Source organism: Ceratotherium simum, chromosome 1 (genome assembly GCF_057802395.1).
Source record: "Ceratotherium simum simum isolate JZ-2026a chromosome 1, ASM5780239v1, whole genome shotgun sequence".
NCBI classification, from domain to species: Eukaryota; Metazoa; Chordata; class Mammalia; order Perissodactyla; family Rhinocerotidae; genus Ceratotherium; species Ceratotherium simum.
This window is the reverse complement of record NC_141900.1, coordinates 42,798,674-42,819,431: the sequence shown is the minus strand read 5'-3', so window position 1 is coordinate 42,819,431 and position 20,758 is coordinate 42,798,674. Positions and strand designations below refer to the sequence as shown.

The 20,758-nt window shown below is 35.3% G+C and overlaps 1 protein-coding gene across 2 annotated transcripts in view; it reads right to left on the bottom strand.

Annotated features, from left to right (window-relative positions):
• Positions 1-20,758, bottom strand: part of GLCCI1 (glucocorticoid induced 1) — a 111,657-nt gene that overhangs the window by 77,016 nt on the left and 13,883 nt on the right. For both annotated transcript variants that reach the window (XM_087423770.1, XM_087423833.1), the window contains exon 2: positions 2,768-2,919. In XM_087423770.1, coding sequence (XP_087279896.1) covers positions 2,768-2,919 — 152 coding nt within the window. The remainder of the gene's footprint in view (positions 1-2,767; positions 2,920-20,758) is intronic.

Genomic DNA, 20,758 nt, shown 5'->3' with positions numbered 1-20,758 from the left:
ACATAGTATGTGGATCTTCATTTATAATTGCTTCAGACCCTGCAAACGTTACAAATGGGCCTATTTGTTGTTAGTTTTTAGTGCCTCTGAGTCAAATCTGACTCTTAGCGACCCCACGCACAGCAGAGTGGAACCCTGCCTGGTCTTTTTGCCCCCTCTTCTCACCTTCCGGCGCTGTATCAGACAATGCTCTGCTGCTATCCATAGGGTTTTCATGGCCAATTTTTTTCAGAAGTGGGTGCCCAGGTCCTTCTTCCTAGTATGTCTAGTCTGGAAGCTCCACTGAAAGCCGTCCATGGGTGACCCTGCTCGTATTTGAAATATTGGTGGCATAGCTTTGAGCATCACAGCAACATGTAACTGCCACAGTATGACGACCCACAGATGTGGTTCCCTGCCTGGAAATGAACCCTGACCACAGTGGTGAGAGTGCCAAATCTTGACCACCAGGGCTGGCTGGGCCTGTCTCTATCTATTACTAATAATCTAACGTGTATTGCTATATTCATTTTCAAATGTTATCATATTTAGTCATATAACATTATCATGAGTTAGGTTTCATTAACTCCATCACACAGATAAAGAAATAGACATGCTTAAGAAACCTACTCAGTGCCCTTTTCTTCTATGTTTATATCACTCTCTTAACTCCTAAATATCTGAGTTTCCCCCTCTACCATATCATCAATACTACACTCTCCAAGACAATGTGCCCCTAATCCCTAAATCCAGTCCTTATTCTCCATGACCTCTCTTTAGCACCCGATAGTGTTAACAAGGTTTCCTTTCTTAGAACAGGTTTCCCTCTGGTTTCTAAGGCTAGACTACTTCAGTTCTTCTCTTAGGTTTTGCTCTTTCTTTGGCTCCTCCTCTTTCTCAGAGTTTTTATGAAGGATGAATAAGATGATGTTTCTGGATAGTGTCAGCACAAAGTTTATATTGAATAAAAGGTAGATTTTTAAAATTTAATCTAAAAAGAATAGCTACCACTTTTAAGTACAGTGTCAGTTACTCTACTAGATGATACACACACTCATGCACACTATTCCATTTATCCTAACAGCACCATAGAACTGAAGCTCAGATTGGTTGACAAATTAACCTGTATTAGAAGCCTGGCTCCAACACTTTCTAGCTTTACGATCCTGAGTCACTTAACTTCCCTGAGTTTCTGCTTCCCTATCTGTGTAACAATGTTCTTGCAAGAATTAAAGGAAACACAAGATATAAAACACACAGCACATGGTACATAGTCATTAAATGTTAACTCCTTCCTCTTCTTGTTGCTTCTAAGTGAATACACTAGTTTGTTCTCTTTACCTTGTGTGGATTTCCGAAAACTAAGTCCTTGGTCCCTTGACCTTCTTTCTTTATACTCTATACCTACACTTGATCACACTTGAGAACCCAGCTCCTCCAGAAAGATGTTTTTGAATTATCTGTGTCCATTTCTAAGTGTCCAGGCCCACATCTCTAAGTTTTGCTAGTAATTTCTACTTGAGAATCCCGCTATCTATCATATCAAACTGACCCTTTTCCTCACAAAATGAAGAATGGAAAGTAAAAGACTAGGGGTGAAATAAGATATTACAAAGGCAGAATTGATAGGATGGATGATAAGCTAATTTCTCAGTTTGAAGCTGGTCTGAGAAAATTACAAAAATTGAGAAGATTCTCATAGATCATGCCCAAAATTTTCTCCCCTTTTTCTTTCCTCTCGTTCTTCAGACATGAAACTCTAATCCTTCTATTTCCCAATCTACAAAGCCCAAAATGTTCTCATTCCTTTGATTTCCCTCACATTTAAATACCCCACTCAACTAACACCTAATTATATACTATCTTCTATTACCAATTTTCAAAAATTTACATCTTATCTTCCTAACTTTAAGGCCAAGAACCATCTCCTATACTTTTATTAGTATTCTTCATAATCCTGATTGACTACTATTATGAAGATATGATCAAGAACTTAGAAATCATAAATTAAGATGTTGTCAGATTTTCTTGTGACATGGAAGGAAAAGCTTTTTCAATCAAAAGCTTGGGGGGGCTGGCCTGGTGGCACAAGCAGTTAAGCATGCGCTCTCCGCTGCAGCGGCCTGGGGTGTACCAGTTTGGATCCCGGGCACGCACCGACACATCACTTGGCAAGCCATGCTGTGGCGGCGTCCCATATAAAGTGGAGGAAGATGGGCATGGGTGTTAGCCCAGGGCCAGTCTTCCTCAGCAAAAAGAGGAGATTTGGCAGATGTTAGCTCAGGGCCCATCTCCCTCACAAAAAAAAAAAAACTTGGGGAACCTTCCACAAATAGGGAAAGTGTGACAAACAGTAAATTTTCTATTTCTTGCCAAGGTTTTTAATCTTGTCTTTAAACAGAAAAAAAAATCCTGTAACATAAATTTCCTTAGCCATGTGCTAATACTTTATAATTATTTCCAAGAACTGTGCAAATTTTTCTTCAAAAATTACTTATATTTTCTAATATAGTTACTAGTCATTATAGTAATTTGTATTGGAAAACAATTATTAAAACTAAGTCTCAAAAACTGTATAATATAGATTGATGTGCTGTTTATTAAATATTAAAAGAATTTTTAAAACCCCAATGACAAGAAACTACTAGTCTAGAGTTTATTAAAAGAAATGGCTTTCTTCTTTGGTTAAACATATTATATTTCAAATTTGGGAAATTTTGATTAAATTACATTTTATTTATTGCGATTGAAACAGAATTGTAGAGCAAAATTGATTTGCTTATTTTACCTGAGTAGCTTTATCTTTCATGCATGAAGGGTAATGAACATGAGGATCCCGTGGCCACTGTCCTGTGAGGTAAGGTCCTGTTATCGTATCCAAAGAAGAGGTTCGTCTTATCGTACTAGAGGTTCGAACTTGCTGAGATTTTGGCCTGTCCACTATAGAAAGTGAAAAAAAAATCAGATTAGTTGGTAACAAATAAATTTTAAAATTATTTAAACTTCATAGTTTGTAGAATATCACCATGTCAATTTTCCCTATAATATATACTTACCCTAACTGCCCTCTTATATGAAATTTACAGAGCCTCTTCAAAGGAAAATACATTCACATATTAAATCTTGCATATACTTTCAGGGTAGTCAGAGATTCTATGAAACCATCCATGATTACTCATTGTCTTTAACTTAAAGCTCCTATTTTTCACAATTTGGCTCCCATATGCCTCCATGCTTAATGTCTTGTTACTCCTTCATAAGCCCATGCTAACTTCTAAGTGCCACACTAATTGCAGTTTCCCAAATGTAAAACACTCCCTTCTCTGCCTCTATACATTCTGTTATTTCCTGAGCCTAGCTCTCCTTCCGTGTTCACTTGACAAAGCCTTATCTTCCAGATGCCCTTCTTTCCCCATTTCTGTCCTTCTCTTTAAAATATACGTGCCCTTCTCTGCTTGCAAGGAACCCTAAGTTTGTCTCTCTCCCCCACCAGAGCATAAGTTTAGTCCCTATAGACTGAAAAGGAATGGATGCTCAATACTAATTTAACAAATTTATTCACAGCGATAGAAAAATAATGGTTATAAAGAACCTTATATTTTAACTCAACTTCCTCATTTATGGATGAAGAATTTTAAGCCCAGAGGGATAAAAATGAATTGTCCAATGAAACAGAACTACTAACAGGCAACAGAGGCAAAAAAGGAACCAAGATCTCCAGACACGGTTCAATCAATCTACTATAACAATCTACTTCTCCTCTCCATATGGGTACCATAGGTACCTCTGTTGAAAATTAAAATGATCATACTGAACTCCTTTTCATACATACATTTATGATATAAATCATATATACAGGATTTTTCATATATATATCCCAAATAATTTACTACTGATGTACATTCTATAACAAAATCCAGTGGATTAAAAGCTCCGAGGCTGTCTTATTCAGTTATATCTCACATCAAACAAAATGCCTTGCACGTGACACAAGGTCAAGAAACATTTGTTATTGAATGCTGTCCTTTAACTATCTTCCTGAAACCAGAATATATAATTAGCATTTTCTACCAGAAAACAAAAGAAAATACAGTATACTCTGATGTTATCATATTATTTATATATCTTACAACTGCAGTTTTTTTTTAATAATTTTATTTATTTCTCTTTCCCCAAAGCCCCAGTAGATAGTTGTCGTAGTTGCACATTCTTCTAGTTGCTGTATGTGGGACGCAGACTCAGCATGGCTGGAGAAGCGGTGCACGCCCGGGATCCGAACTCAGGCCGCCAGTAGCGGAGCGCGTGCACTTAACCGCTAAACCACGGGGCCGGCCCACACCTGCAGTTTTGATTTCTTCTTTGACCCAACAGTGTTAGAGAAGATCTGAAAATTACCAAATTTCCTCCCTATCTTTATCACTTAGCTCTAATTTTATTTCACTGTAGGCACAGAATCTAGGATGACCTATTTCTACTCTTTGGAATTACCTGAAATTTTCTTTGTGACCAAAAATATGGTCAATTTTTATAAACATTTCATGAGTCTTGGAGACGATATATTTTCTGTTTTCAGAATACATAGTGCTTTGTCTTGTACACTGACTGAAATAAAGATACAGAATATAGGAATAATATAATTATCAGCTTCATCTGTCACAGATTTAGAGAAGTACTCTAAAATTTCTAAACTACTATTGAGATCTAACAATTCTCTTTATTTCTTGCAAGTTTTTATCATTTATATTTTAATTATGTATGATTTGGTACATACTGATCCATGACATCATCATTACAGCTTACATGCCTCACCATCATAATCTGTTCCATTTACTACTCTTTACTTTTAAAGTCTGTCAAATTGAACATTATGATCTTCTTTTGCTTTCTTTCTATTATAATTTGCCTGGTATACTTATTCTTTCATTTTCACTTTCTTTGAATCATTCTGTTTATGTGTGTTTCTTGTATACAGTATATAATTAGGCTTTTTGAAAAAACTTTGTAGTAAGCCTCCTTCTTGTAAAAGGTAAATTTATCCCACTTATGTTTCTTGTTATAACAAATTTGATTTAACTTGTCATGTAATTTTTTCTTCCTATTTTGTAATGCTTCCCTGCTACTTGTTTTCTTTCTACTGTTCGTTTCTTCTTCTCTATTCTTACCTCCTTCCCCCATCATAGGTAATTTTGTAAGCTATGTAGATTGTTTTTAGTTCTACAACTAGAAGTTATTTCTATTAATTATTTTAAATATTTTTTCTGGCTATAAAAGCAATACCCACAAATTTTAGCAACTTTGGGAAACACAGAAAATTAACATCTCTCATAATCTGATTTATAATAATGTGTTTAAAATTTTAAAAAGTTACTTTACATTCCCTCCACCAGAAAGAAACATAAGAAACAGATTATTCCTTGAAAAATAGAGCCAACATTTACAGCAATTCGCCACTAAATAAAAAAGGCCTACATAAGGGTCAGCTATAACCAGAAAATGAAAAGCCATTATGTATGAAGAGCTAGCGCCTAAACTTAAATTGCTCCAAACTATTTAAAAAGTTCTATATATCTACCTATAGCTACTAAAACTGGTAACTGTAAAAACTATTACTGGTAAACAAACAACAGGGACAATTTTTATATTTTAAAATGTGCCCCTTGATCTGCATAATATGATATTCTAATCTATATTTACTAACTTTTATTATATTTTTAATCACTGGATCTTTGCCTATCACTTTCAAAAGAGCACATATTCTCCCCTTAGCGTCCACTCTTGAGGATTAGCTACTTTGTTAGAAACTGTGGTCTTCAAGTTATTTTGACTAAGTACTTCTATCGATAAATATGTAATCATGCAGCAACATGTGTAGTTAGTTATTTTTAAAGGGGGTATGTACTATATTACTAATGTTATATACATTATAAAACATACAAAATAGAAATACATATGTATGAAATGAAAAATTAAAATATATATATGTTAAAAAAACCTCAGAAGTTATGATGTTTTCTTCCTGTATTTCAATGGGTGGCCTGACTCACTGTGAAGACCACTGGGATAAGGGACCTGAAACGGGGTGCTAAATTCTATAGATTGGCCAATTAGCTTTGTCTAATTCTATGATATAACCCTATTGCTTGTGTCAAGAATGTGTAGACAAGCACCACACATTACCAATACCAAAAAAAAAAAAAAGGTATGCCTTAAAAAGAAATAATAAGTTAGGACAACACAGTGCCCATATCTTATTATAAAATTCACTCTACGAATCATTAAAAAAAAATTAAAGTATATGAGGCAAATATACTTGAAAGGCTATACTTCAAACATATACTTTAAAAGATTCTCACCATTGCTCACATGAGGAAAATTTCAAAGATATGGAGTTGTTCGTAATTTTCGTGAAAATTATTTGAAGGGTAAAAATTCAGAATAGGTTGAAAAATTGGCCAGGATAGTACTCTTCCAAAATATGATTAGCTATAATAACCCCACTTATCAAATATCACTAGGGCCTTAGATTTATCACAAACAGGGCAATTCTATTTCAATAAGATGACTTGTTCTTATTATCTAAACTATCACAGCAATGAGTTAGTTTTTAACTGCCTCAACATCTAAGCCTTGATTCTCTCAAATTTTTATTTATTTAATTTGTGGTATTATCTCCTACCAATTCAGGTTTTAAAATTTAGTGCAATAAGGAAAATCAACACTGGTTTTATATTATTCAACACAATAAACTGTTTCTTACTTCAGATTACAGTTGTGATTAGAATATGTATTTAGTTTTGAACTGAATGATCACAATATTCTTCTACTAATTATTACAAAATTATCTCAATTCAAGTAGATCAAACAAGAGGACACCCTATGTAGAAACATACATTAATATAGTCAATCCTTGAATTAATTTACAAGAGCTTGAATAACAAAATTGCTAAAATGTTCAATTATACATATGTAAAATATGAAAGAAATATTATCATTACTTAAGCTAAACAGGCATCAGGAAAATAGTACCTTCATAACTGGTGAAACCAAGTAATCATTATTACTAAATAAAACTTGCTGAATGTCTACTATATGGAAAGCATTGTTCCATGTACCAAGGGGAATTACAAAAAAAGTTTTGGACTCTCCTCAAGGAGTTTACATTCTGGTTAGGGGAGATATGATACGTAAAATTAAACTATAATATAAAACAGTATACGTATGGCACATGTACCCAATAAAGGATAGGACGGCAAAAAACGCAAAAAATAAATTAGGCAGCAGAAAGCAAGAATGATGATCTCTAACTACACCATGGGGAATTTTGAAGCACTAGTAAGAGTCTGGCCATGCCACTTAGCAGTCCTACTGCTAACATCTCTTACTTAAATATTTGAAGGTAAAATACAGAATAACTAAACTCAGCAATAAAATATGAAAAAAAAAAATCACATCTATTTCCAGTACTTTCATTACTGTTAGGACCAGAAAATGACTGTTCATAGCAGCAGTCTGTGAAAAGGCTTCCTCATTACACTCATCTATAGGCTGTGCGCACCCTCCTCCTTTCCCCTCCCTGAATAGAGAGCCACGTGGCAGCCGCAGTCGGTAGGCCTCGGGCTCCTCTGGGGTACCCACTGAGGACTATACAAAATAATTCTTGCTCTCTAACAGCCAATTGGAAATTCAACTTTAAAGTAATAATAGTAAAATAAGTTTAAAAAGAAGCTGTATTAGATAACTCTGAATCTGAATAGCAAACCAGGCATTGTTCTAAACAGGCAAAAAATGCTTAATATCTAACCACCAGAGCAATATAATATGATATTAAATTAACTAATTTATTCCTAACAACAATTTTTACTTTAGTGGCAATGATTGAAGATTGACTGATTAGTGAATTTAAAAATCTGATGTCTGAAGATGCTAATCTGCAGTGGGAAATTAAGTGGAATTTCTGCAAGTTAAAAAAAAAAACAATTATTGAATGTTGGAAACTTTAAGAACTTGAGCTACAGTAATATGAAACAAGCCATCACACCTTCCAAACCAACCTTACCAAGTGGTAAGGAGAATGCAATATTTTTGAGCACCATAATATACAGAATGTAAAGCAACACACAATAAAAAAAAAAGGGCTCACATTCTTTTCTTAGACTTGAACACACTCCAACCTTTTTCATCCTACGCTCAGTCTGCATAAGCAAATAAACATTGTCAGTTCTCTGTGTTTAGTTCTCAACTAATGACTATCAGCCAAAGTTTTCCATTAACACTGATTACATAAGCAAAGCATCAAAACTTAAAGAAAGCATTTAAATAACAATTTATTTAAACTTTCTGGAAAAGAGCTATTACTCCTTCAACTATTGTGTAAGGACTATAACTCTATGAAACTTAGCCATTATAACATCTCCAACAAGAATGAACTGCCCCTTACTTTATTCAAAATCCATCAATTAAAACTGTAAAGAATCCTCAAGCTGACCAATTTAGCAAAATGCTTAAGATAATTAAGTACTAATACCAATTTTTCCAGCTCTTTACTATACAGAACTCATAATAACTAGTTTTTATATAAAAATATCACATTAATAATGCTAGTCAATAGTATCAAAATACACATATATAATATTTTGTCTTGAATTTAAGCTCCTAAAGTGTGTAAAACTTTTTTATCCTTTAACAGTTAATATAGCAAAAATAACCATGTTTATCACCTAACCTTGTTATAAGTCCCATAATGCATATGTGTGTGTGTGTACACTTTAAATTACCCAGTATTGAACAGAAGAATGTTAAATAATGTTAAAAAAAAACTGGCAATGCTTTTTAGCCACTACAATGTCAACATCTGGGCATGTCTGAGAAATCACAGAGATAGCTTTCTAATATTTCACCCAGAAATTAGATCTTGTGAGATGCTAGAACATAAAGGTACAAAGCCCTCAGGCAACTCACGTGAACTAAGCAATGGATCCTGAAATCTAGTTTTCTGTATAAGAATCACCAGACAACTTGTTAAAAATGCAAGTTACTGGGCCACACTCCCGGAGATTCTAATTAAGTAGTTTTAGGGTGAAACCAGGTATCAACATATTTTTTAAACCAAACCAGATTGATGTAGATGTGTCAACAGGTTTGGGAACCACTGAGGTCCTAAAGAAATGTTTCTCAAAGTGTGAGACATTTGTTAAACATGCTCATTTCTGGGCCCAATTTCTTATCAACAATGACTCTCTGGTAGTGGGACCAAGAAATCTGAATTTTTAATAAGCATCTCAGGTGACTCTAGTGCTACTAAAAGCTTAAGAACCAACGTCTGAAGGACTGGCACTAGATCCTTTAGAATTGTAGGTGCTCAAAAATAAAATCCTTTCTTGACCATAACCTACTCCACTTAGAGGCACTGAAAGTTTGACTACATACCCAAGAAAATATCCTGTTACAAAAAAGCCAACCAATTCTTTGAAATCTGCAACTAGCAGATAAAATTCTAGAACCCAATAAATTTAAACATCTAGTCATCTCCTTCAAAAGGTCACTTTCTAAACTGAGTGCCAGCCATGACAGTAAGAACCTTCAAATCTAAGTACACAGCCCTCTAGGCAGAATTCTTAAAAACACTAGAAAGATGAGATAAAGTTCAATATAGTTTCTTCTCGGAAAGAGACCCTCCTACCCAAACAGGGCATTCTGCATGAAAATAAAAGTTAACTACAATAGAATTTACTTCCTAAAAAATATAAGGAAGTCTGAAAAAATATATTAAGGAGGTTCCTTTATAAAATGAAAGTGCCAGAGCAAAATTAAATCAAATATATAAGCAAAGTGAAATTTAGATTTTCATAATTTGATTAAAGAATTTAAGCCTGAATCTGAAAATATTACAATATTTTATAGCTAGTTTATTAAACAACCTTATCTTTAACAGAAAATCAGTAAGTTTTTCATGACATCTAACTTAACTCATTCATATTATAATTTCAATCTTCATCATAGAAATCAAAATCACAAATTGAGCAGAGGCTGAATATAGGACATTAACTTGCTTTTATTCAACTTCAAAATATCCTGAAATGATACAGTTCCTAATCTAGTGGTGATCAAGAATAGCCATAAATAGATACAGGTAGGGAATTTTCCTGCTATTGGTTCACTGAGGTTAAGCATAAATTTGCTAAAGCTATTTTGTTAATAGAGACTTGCCTCAGTATTTCTGTAATGAGAACTACATCCTTGAGAGCTATAATTTTAAATTTATTATCACTGACAAAGAGTCTCTCCTTGACCAAATTTTAGTCAGGCTCCACTGAACTTCTCTCAACTAGGCCCTAACTTTCGGGCTTCCACGTTCATCTCTGCATTGTCCAATTTTAGCAAGAATCCTACTAAATCTGTTTAACCAGAATCGCCACCCGCCCCCCATCCCCCGCTGCAATATCTGGTCACCCTTAATATCTGATCACCTTGGCCTGCCTTCAGCAACAATCCTGTTAGGTCTGGTTAGCCAGAATCCCCCGCTTACCTCGATGTTTCTTTCCTCTTAGTAATTTTCCATCCACTGACCCCCATCCTGCTCCTTGTCTATAAATTTCCACTTTTCCTTGTTGTATTCAGATTCGAGCCCAATCTCTCTCCCCCACTGCAAAATCTCACTGCAGTGGTCCCTACACCTGTCATAACAGTCCCCTTGAATAAAGTCTGCCTTACCATTCTTTAACAAGTCATGAATAATTTTTTCTTTAACATCACTACCAGCATTATGAGTAATTTTCTCCTTGCCTCACAATTACAGAGAACAATTTTCAAAATAAATTCCCCCCGCCAAAAAAAAAAAAAAAAAAGAAAGAACTGATTAAGAATAAAAAAAATGTAGAAAGGAGACTGGTATACTTCTTTAGCCAATCTAATGTACATTAATATTGATCATCTAGTAGAATTACTACTAGATTCAGTTTTTGAAAAGCAGCATAGTCTAGGCACTTTACCAATGGCCTTTATGAGCTGTTCTTCCCTGAGATATAAGAAGATGAAAAGTCAGCCAAATACATAGGCCACATAAAATAAAATCATCAAAATCAAATGAACTTCAGATAAGAGACAGGAAGGACACTAGATCTGAATATGCTATCTGAAATAAAACTAAAGGGCAAAAACTGAAGCCCTCTCAGTGTGAGTAGATTCTGAAACACTAATCAACCAGACCTGGAATCCTGCCACAGAAGCAATCTAGAAAACATGCAGAAATGACCATATGGCTGCCCTGCAGAAATCTGGAAAGGAACCAATCAAGAAGCTGACAAGAGAAACAAACATGCTTCTGACCAAATGAGGCCTGACACAGGCTGTAACCTGAGGTCTGTCAAGAAAAACAATGAAAATAATGTAGTCAAGCAGCCATTTAGGAATGATTCTCTAGGTTACAGCTCACTCAATTAAATTTGTGTCAAATGACACATAAATTGAGACAAGACATTTGGAGGAAGGTCTTCACCCTGTTTTCAAAGAAAACCCCAGAGAGTATCTTTTTGCACCAAGGTTGTAAAGAAAACTTCACTAAGACGGCCATGAAGCCTGGTGACTAGCGCTGGAAGAATACACAACAAATTAAGATGGAGCTCTGCCATTTGGAATGCATCTACAAAGAAATTACATATGTGACAGATGAGATGCTCAAGATTTTTAAGTTCACTTTTTTCTGGTGGCAAAATGATAGTCCTTTAAAGGAACCTTGGCAAAGTCATAATTAGTAGAAGAAGGTTCATAAGCTTTATGAACTTCCAATGAATTCAATTAATAGAGATTCCAAACATCTAAAATTCATTATGACTAATGGACTCAAATGTTAAAGAAATAATCACAAATGATCAGCAATTATAAAACAGCCAAAATAAGATTACCAAAGATGGAAAGTAATATTGTAAGTGAAAGGAAAACAAATATTCCTTAACCAGAAGACTGAATATTTCATAAAATTTTGTTTCAAAGCACTAAACTTTCAGTTAAAGCATTGGTAGAGCTTGGAAAATTTTTAACCAAATAAGGCAGATTCACTATTAAATCCCAATTTAAAAAAGAAAAACAAACAAAAGAGCCTACAATAAAGGCTACAGAATGGGCTCTATCTTGACCACAGTATGACAACCAATATTAACGAAACTCCTTGATTTTTAAAGCAGGAAATAATTTCCCCGAAGTTGTGATGTATAACAAAGGCATTTTTCTTCAAAGTTTACCTTTTAACGTGGAAAAAGGAAGAAAGTTACAAATAGAAAAAAATTCATCCATCTAGTAGAGGATAATACTAAAATTTTTCAGCTGCTTTTACTTAGACTATCCATACATACAGAAATCCACAAACACACATAACACACACACACACACACACCCCCTCTATATTTGTCCAGTAACAGTTTCCTTCAAAATACTCACCTGCCTCATTTTTTACTTTAGCATTATGTCAGGTTTCTAATATATGTAGCATTTTCTGTCTGCTAAGTAGAGCAATAAGTCAACATTCAGGAGAGTTCCTCATATAAAAGTTTTGTCAAAATACTCCAGAAGTAGAAAAGATGGTAGCAGAAAAGATTTTAAACCTCCCCACAACAACAGACAGCACAATGAGGATAGCCAAACCGAAGACTCAAGGACAATATCTACAACATAATAATCTCACGAAGCAGCCCCACAAAAACTTCAAATATAAGCAAGTAGGGACAAAGCAACAAAAATTAAAAGAACATCAAGTTTTTAGCATTGGTACGAGAGGCAGAAGGAAAGCACCTGGGCTTCTGCTGGTCCTGAAAACAAGAGAACACCAATCACTAACAGGTAAACACAAAGGGCCAATCTGAGAACAGCAGCCAAAACTGGGAGGGATCCAATTTGCAAGTGAGAGCAAGAGGACACCAACTGAATAAACTACTGAACAATACGGCTAGTCTCACACCTAACAAACAAAAGCTGCTTCCAATACAGAGTCCAACACTGAGGAGAAATTACTGGAAGTCAAATGCAAACTGAACAGAACAAGGACGATAAAAGCAAAGAAAAGAGAAAGTTGAGATAAAGTTGGGGAAGGGAGTCAAGGAGGCTGATGACAGAAGCAAGAGATTTTTTTTTAAGTCATTTTACAAAAACAACAGAAGAGAAGTAGAGCTCTGAAGCTAGAAAAGCTATCCTGAATGATCCCTCCTCCAAAAGTAAAGAAAATTCATTTCACTTAAAAAATGAGCAACAGATGGGGCTGGCCTGGTGGCGCAAGCAGTTAAGCGCACGCGCTCCGCTGCTGCGGCCCGGTGTTTGCACCAACGCACCGCTTGTTAAGCCATGCGGTGGCGGCATCCCATATAAAGTAGAGGAAGATGGGCACAAATGTTAGCCCAGGGCCAGTCTTCCTCAGCAAAAAAAAAAAAGAGGAGGATTGGCATTGGATGTTAGCTCAGGGCTGGTCTTCCTCACAAAAAAAAAAAAAGAGCAAGAATAGCAAATTAATCCCACATAATTATATCATAAGGGGGAAAAGGGTACAGAATAAATGATGTCTCTGTGGATAATGAAAGCATGCCAGAAAGACATGCCCACATAAGATGAAAACTGTAACCTAATAGTTCAAAACAAGCTAAACATCTTGTTTAAATGATAGAAGCAATGAAAAACCTCAGAATTAGAAAAACTCAGAAATGATGTGTTTGAGGGCAAGGAAGATATGAGAGGAGGGGTGACCAAACTCAGGAAAGATTTAGAAATAAAAGAAAAACTTATTTCAGGAATGAAGACAAAATTACAAGAAACAATGGATAATGCCTTAATGGAAATAGAAAATGGGACATAAGACAAATTTTAGAATTAAAAAAAAAAAATGAGATTAAAAGATTTCAAGAGAAAATGATTAATTTATAGCATAAGCAAGACAGTCCAACATATGTTTAACAGGAGTCCCTAAAGAAGATCAAAGCAATGAAACAAAAAATACTAAAAACTACAATTTAATAAAATTCTCCTAAAATAAAAAATAACTGAAAATACATACTGAAAGAACAAAATATATCTGGGGCAAGGGATCCAGAAGAGCCTACATCAAATGCATTTTAATATAGCTAAAGTGACCCTCAAGTATAAAAGTCACAGATAAAAACTGAGTTCTTGCTACATAAAGTATGCAAAACTCAAGGAATATTATTCCCACGAGTCTTTCCTGAAGAATCTACCAGAGAATAAGCTTCATACAACCAACAGCTTGAAAAGGAATTAACATAAGGACTAGGAGGTGTGAGCCACTCAAGCAGCAACTCTGAAAGAAGGAGAGAGCAGCAGAATGCTCACTACCTCTAAGGCAAGTCGTCCATCACTACATGAAAGAAATGACCAGAGAAGGATCGGAAATTCACAGTTATCCTCTCAGCCCGTTTGAATTTAAGACTATGAATTTCCAGAATATCTGATAACCAAATGTGAGTTATTAAATTCCTTCTAGAACCAGATATATTTATTTTTAAAATTTTAATATTCCTCCAATATTTTGATTATGTTGACTCTGCGAAAAATTAATGCTAGCCTTAGAGAGGCATACTTTCTTCCTAGGTAACCTAGTAAAGAAATCAGCTCCTGCCCAATCTAGAGGGGAAACTACTTGAAACGGAGCATCCGTAGTCACTCTTATAATAGGATTTTTCCTCCCTCTACACCTTGCAATCACAGAGTAAAATTTCAGAGTGTATCCTATGGAAGCTTGCAGCAAGAAGTAAGAAGGGATCAAGGAACAGGAATTCCTCTTATGGGGAAAGGTGGAGTTTAGCATGGGAAATGGACTGAGGGGCTTGAACAGACAGTCATGTGGACATGACAAGAGGGAAAGAAGCCTTGAAAAGGACTCTTCACTCTGCACGGGGCTAAATCTAGAAAGGCTTCCCTTTTGAAGGGACAAAAAAAATCCAAGCTCTTTCCACACCATCCCACCATCTACTGGATACCTCAATAAAAACAGAGCCCTAAAATAATTTTCAAGGCCAAGAAAGAATTGATTATGACCATTAACATTATGGAATCAGGGTTTTACCACTACTACAAAAGGACAATCAAATTATACCATGTAAAATGAGATCTTTAGAAGTCTGCATGATGACAATAGTTCCTCTGACTCTGAAAAAGAATCTGAAAAAAAATTATCAGCTTTCTTAACTCTTATTTGAATAAAGAACAACTTAATATGACACAGAGAGCATAACAGTCTCCTAGACAAGTAAATATCTCTTCTCATGATATCTATACTGAAAACTTGTAGAATTCTAAATCCAAATATATTTTAACAACACAGAAGTTAAAAATGAAAGATTCAAGCACTTATGTCTAAGCTATAAATACTTTGCTTAGGTAATAACTTATAAATAAGCTCACAATAGCATAATAATAGGTGAGTAGTTAAACTCCATGATTAAATGTAGAAGAGATTAAGCAGAAAGGCCTAGGAAAAGAGTAACTGCTTAACCTAAATAAGATATGACTGCCAGTCAAGCTAATTTATTGATGGTAGGCAAATGATAAACAGAAATCTGTACTGAAATATGTCTAAATACCACTCATTTACTTAATGCAAAAGAATCTAGTAAGTTAAATCTAGTCTACAAGCTGTATTTCCCCCACATTGTATCCCAAATTCAGCAATGGTGAGCATGTTGTGCACTGGGAAATATACAACTAACTACACTTCTCTAGAATAAATCCAGAATCAATAGGCTCAACAGAATGAAGGCTTCAGAAATAAGGAAACACAGATGTTTATTCTAGCATTTACTTTCATAAATATTGACACCAAAGAATCAAATATGTAGCTGTGAAGCTGTAGTTTATCCAAAATTGGATGCCTCATTACAGTTGGAAACAGCCAAAAGCTGCAGGAAACATCCTGAAGGAAAATGTCTTATACAAATGACACCTTTGTGGAGGCCATGGAGTAAAACAGAACATGGTGAAAACCAGTTTTGTGTTTGCATACACAGAACACCTTCCACCTCAACAATTCTACAAATATTGGGCATAGACGGTTGCCAGGAAATGTTGCCAAGGACTGAGAGCAACTTAAGAAAAAATAAAACTACTAGTGGCATAACTAAGTGTAGAGGAAAAGTGTCATAAAATATTTTAGAATAGCATCATACTTTATTCCTCTAGAATAGCCATCGAACTGGCCATTATACTCTTAGTCAAAAATAGTCTATTGATATTACTGATTGAACTGTACTTCAGTCACAATGGCACTGCCCATGATCTACATACAAACAGACTAAAGTTACAAAGTTCCAGAGTTTATTGTTATTAGCATCTAAGTTAATTTTTTTCTTTAAATGATGAAAGAACATTGTTCAACCCAAGTGCCCAAGAAATGAGTGAACAAATATCAGACTATACTTTTGTATACAGCTATTAACAATACCTAGAATAGCTGGGGCATTTGGAATAAAAACCTGAACAAACACCTCCAACGTACTGGAAATACTCATCTCAACGTGGGAGAAAAACAAAACCACACAGAGCCAATTACACAAAAAAGATGGGTCAACTGGATTTTTGTCTCCCCTTTCTCTCCATTCTCTCCCTCTTCACCTCTGATTAGAATTTTTAAAATCTTTTTTCTGTAGTGTTGAGATAGGACAAGTAGTGAACAATGTATGTTCAAATATTATGAATAATGTAGTTAACTTATTTTTCATGAAGATGTCAAATCACTCACTTATCTCTCTTTCTACCTATATTTTAGCTATTTTACTTTCACTTAAGAAGGAAACAGGAAAGGAAAACCTAACACCATTCACTAATCTGTTTAATTTGTACTTAAATGATTAATGTAAGACATCTACCAGAGGGTGGGCTCCTTCCTAAAAGCAGGGATTTTGTCGGGGATTTTTTATTTGTTTCTCCAACACCTAGCATAACTACTCAACAAATATTTGTTGAAATTATGGATATCATTTATCCATCCTCTCCTTAGTCTTTATGAAATAAATATTCAAAAAACAGAAATCACCTACCATATAGTCTAGACCTCTTTACCAAAGGAGATTGTTTAGAAGAGCCTCAAATAGAATAGCTCCATATTTTTTTAATATTTTCTATGTGAAGCTCATCTAAAATCATTGTGAATAAAGTGCAAGACAGTGACAAAAATAACTTGAGTTCAGGTCCTATTGTCATCCTATTTTCCACATTTAAATAAAAGGTTATGATTTCTATCTCAGATATTTCACAAACAGGTAATTACGATAGGTTCATCTAATACAGAACTCTTCATACAGTGCATATCCAAGAAACATAACATGTTTACATAAAATAACAGGACCATTTAACAAATACACTAAACTTCCTCCCTTGCCAAGTACTCTGGGAGACCACGGACTTATTTCCACAAAGGCTAGCATTGCTTTAAACATCTCTGAACGTCTTTGAAGATGGTCTTTTAAAATTTTAATCAAAGAATAGTTAAAGGATTTTAGTGAGAATTAATAGCAAATTATATAAAAATAAATACATTCCACCAAGATCACAAATTGAACTTGACAAAGTGTCTCTTGCATATTGACAGAAGCACTGAAAACAATGAATCCCACTTGGCAATGTGATGGATCAGATGAGTTAAGAGCGGGACCCCTGGGGCCAGCCCAGTGGCACAGCAGTTAAGCGCACTCCTCTTCAGTGGCCCGGGGTTCGCAGGTTTGGGTCCCGGGCGCGCACCGACGCACTGTTTGTCGAGCCATGCTATGGTGGTGTCCCATATACAGTAGAGGAAGATGGGCATGGAGGTTAGCCCAGGGCCAATCTTCCTCAGCAAAAAGAGGAGGATTGGCATCAGATGTTAGCTCAGGGGCTGATCCTCCTCACAAAAAAAAAAAAAAAAAAAAAAAACCTGTGGGACTCCTATAATGAATTTTCAAAGTGGTTCTAATAGTAGCAGCTGGCAGACCACCTTTCTTTAAACTCTGAGAGCCAGTCAAGTTGGTAATGCTAGCAGCTACAGTTTTTTAAAATTAGTGGCTTATCACAATAAAAGCCCAATGTTTATCTTCCTGGCTGACAGATGGCCTTCCACATGATCGTTCAGAGATTCAGACTTCTTCATCTTACCGCTCCACCATTCTCCTAGGGCCTCGGTTGGAATCCTCTGCCAGATTCTCTGCATCCAGCTGGCAGATGAGGGAAAAGAAAGAACAAGGAGGACCAAACTAGTGCTTTTTTACTGAACAAGGATGAAAGTGTTGTATATCATTTAGCCTTACCTAACTGCAAGAAGGGGTAAGAAATACAGTCTAGATGTGGGCTCAAGTGGGAGAGAAAACAGGATTTGGTGAATACATAGAAGTCTCTACTATAGAAGGACTTAACTCCATTTGTCTGAATTGTTGTTGTTAGTGCCATTGAGTGGATTCCAACTTCTAGTGATCCTGTGTAAAGCAGAGTGGAACCCAGCTCAGTCTTTCTCCATCATCCTCTCATCTTCCCACACTATATCAGACGATGCTCTGCTATGGGTTTTCACGGCCAACGTTTTTGGAAGTGGGCAGCCAGGTCCTTCTTCCTAGTCTGTCTCAGTCTGGAAACCACAGTATGACAACCGACGGATGAGTGGTGTCATTCGTTGACAAGGAAACAAACCTGGCCACAACAGGGAGAGCGCTGAATCTTAACCACAAGACCACCAGGTCTGGTCTGAATTACCCTTGGAGAGAGTTTGAGCCAAATTTTAGAGTGAGCCTCACTGAATTATTATCATAAATTGTCACCACAAATAGGATAACAATCTAATTTAAGTTAATCCATTTTACCTTACCCTGACAAGGAACACATATTCAAAGTACGGAGCTATAAAAGGATAACAGCATTTTCGATAAAAAGTGAGTTCAGTTTGCAAAGAACACAAGGTACACAACGGAGGATGCTTAGATGAGTCTTTTATGTCAAGCTAAGGATTTTAAACTTCAGAAATCAATTAAAATTTTTCTTGAAAAAAGACTATGCTTGTAGCAGTGCAATGGTTAAATAAAAGATGGAAGACTAACGGCAGAAGAAACCACGCAAGAGGTGGCAGTTCCAACAGTCCAAGCAACAAGTAATAATTAAGACATGGAGGGGATGGAAAGAAGCCACCAGATTCAGGAGATAATTCTGAGGAGATGGGACAACAAATGGCGATTAGCAGGATGGGAGAAATGAAAGAGAAAGAGGAGGAAAAGTCAACGGTTATGCTGGCAGGAAGAATCCAACTTGATGCTCTGGGTCTGAAAGTCTTAACCAAGGCTATGTTCCATAGTACCAACAAGCAAATGGAAGAAACCATTCAACTCCATTTCCGTACCAAGTTTAAACTTAAATCATTGATAATTGTACTTCTAATATCTTACTACATATGAAAAATTAAAGCACGTGACCCAAATTTGAAATTATATACAGTAAAATTTATTAAAAATTGTTTTCTCTCAGTAGCATAGAAAAATACACTGGGCCACTTTTCAAAGCATGTTACCTAAGAGAGTATCATACATTCTACTCTGTGAAACACAGGTTGAACAGACATTAAATTAAAACTTTTCATACAGATGGTAACAACACCAGCAAGAAGGTAAAGAGCATAAGCAAAACATCCAAAGACAGTTATAATGATATTTTAAAATATTTGTATATGTAAACTTGCAGAATGTAAGGATCATATCTGTTTTAATTTGCTGTACACAAGCACCACCTGTAAGAATACCCAGTCCAGTCTGTAGAAATGCAATAACTACAGCTTTCAATGCTTGCTTCAACTTTGAATTTAAATACCAATATAATCTGTGCAAAAATCACAAAGCCAACTCTAGCAGAGAAAACGATCATACATTTGTTAAGAAAATTAAACTGCAGATAACGAGACTGTCATTCAAAACTACGTTACATGATTCAGAGAAGGGAATTTATATTCAAACTGATTATTTAGTTTCTCTAAACCCCCCAACAAACTTATTTTTACCAAATAACCCTGAAGTAAATGGTTCAGTCAAAGAATTCAGCATTTAACACATGCCCCCAGGAAGGAAATATAATGGTAATATTACAAATAGTAAATTTCCCCGTAATCACAAGGAAGATGTTCAGAATTACATCTAGTTAGATGTCCTTTGGTTTTATCTTATATGATATAAGCAAAACCCCTAAGTCACTAAACCTCTGTCTATTAAAATTACTTAGAGTATTATGAAAAGATGACCATGAATCTCTACTCTGTATGGAGAAAGTATCAGGAGCCAGTGATTATCCAACAATTGCTGATACAGGGAGGCCAACTTAAGGGCCTTTTCTCTCTTAGACACACGTATACACACACACTCCCCATGCAAACACATACACATCTATATTGTGTAGACTTCAGCAATAAACAGATTAGTTGGCCAATTAATTTCTTGGTCCTTAAATATATACAGAAACTTTAAGTTAAAATAAGCCTGTAGGAATATTCAGTTATAAACAAAATCATAATCCACAGCATTAATCATATTTCTAGTTGAATTATGCTTACTTATTGCTTTGTCCTCCTCACATTAATAACAGCAGAAAGTTTTGTGAAAGTTTTTCATGAAAGAAGAAATACTTTGTCCATGGAGCTGGTTAGGAATAGTTTGCTAGGAAATTATAACTGAAGTCATAACTTCTTTTTATAAGGACCAAATATTCCAGAAAAAGCCTTGGAATATTTATCTAATTTAAAAGCATACCTTTCCACAGGGAGATGTAAGAAATAAAATCATTAGCACAT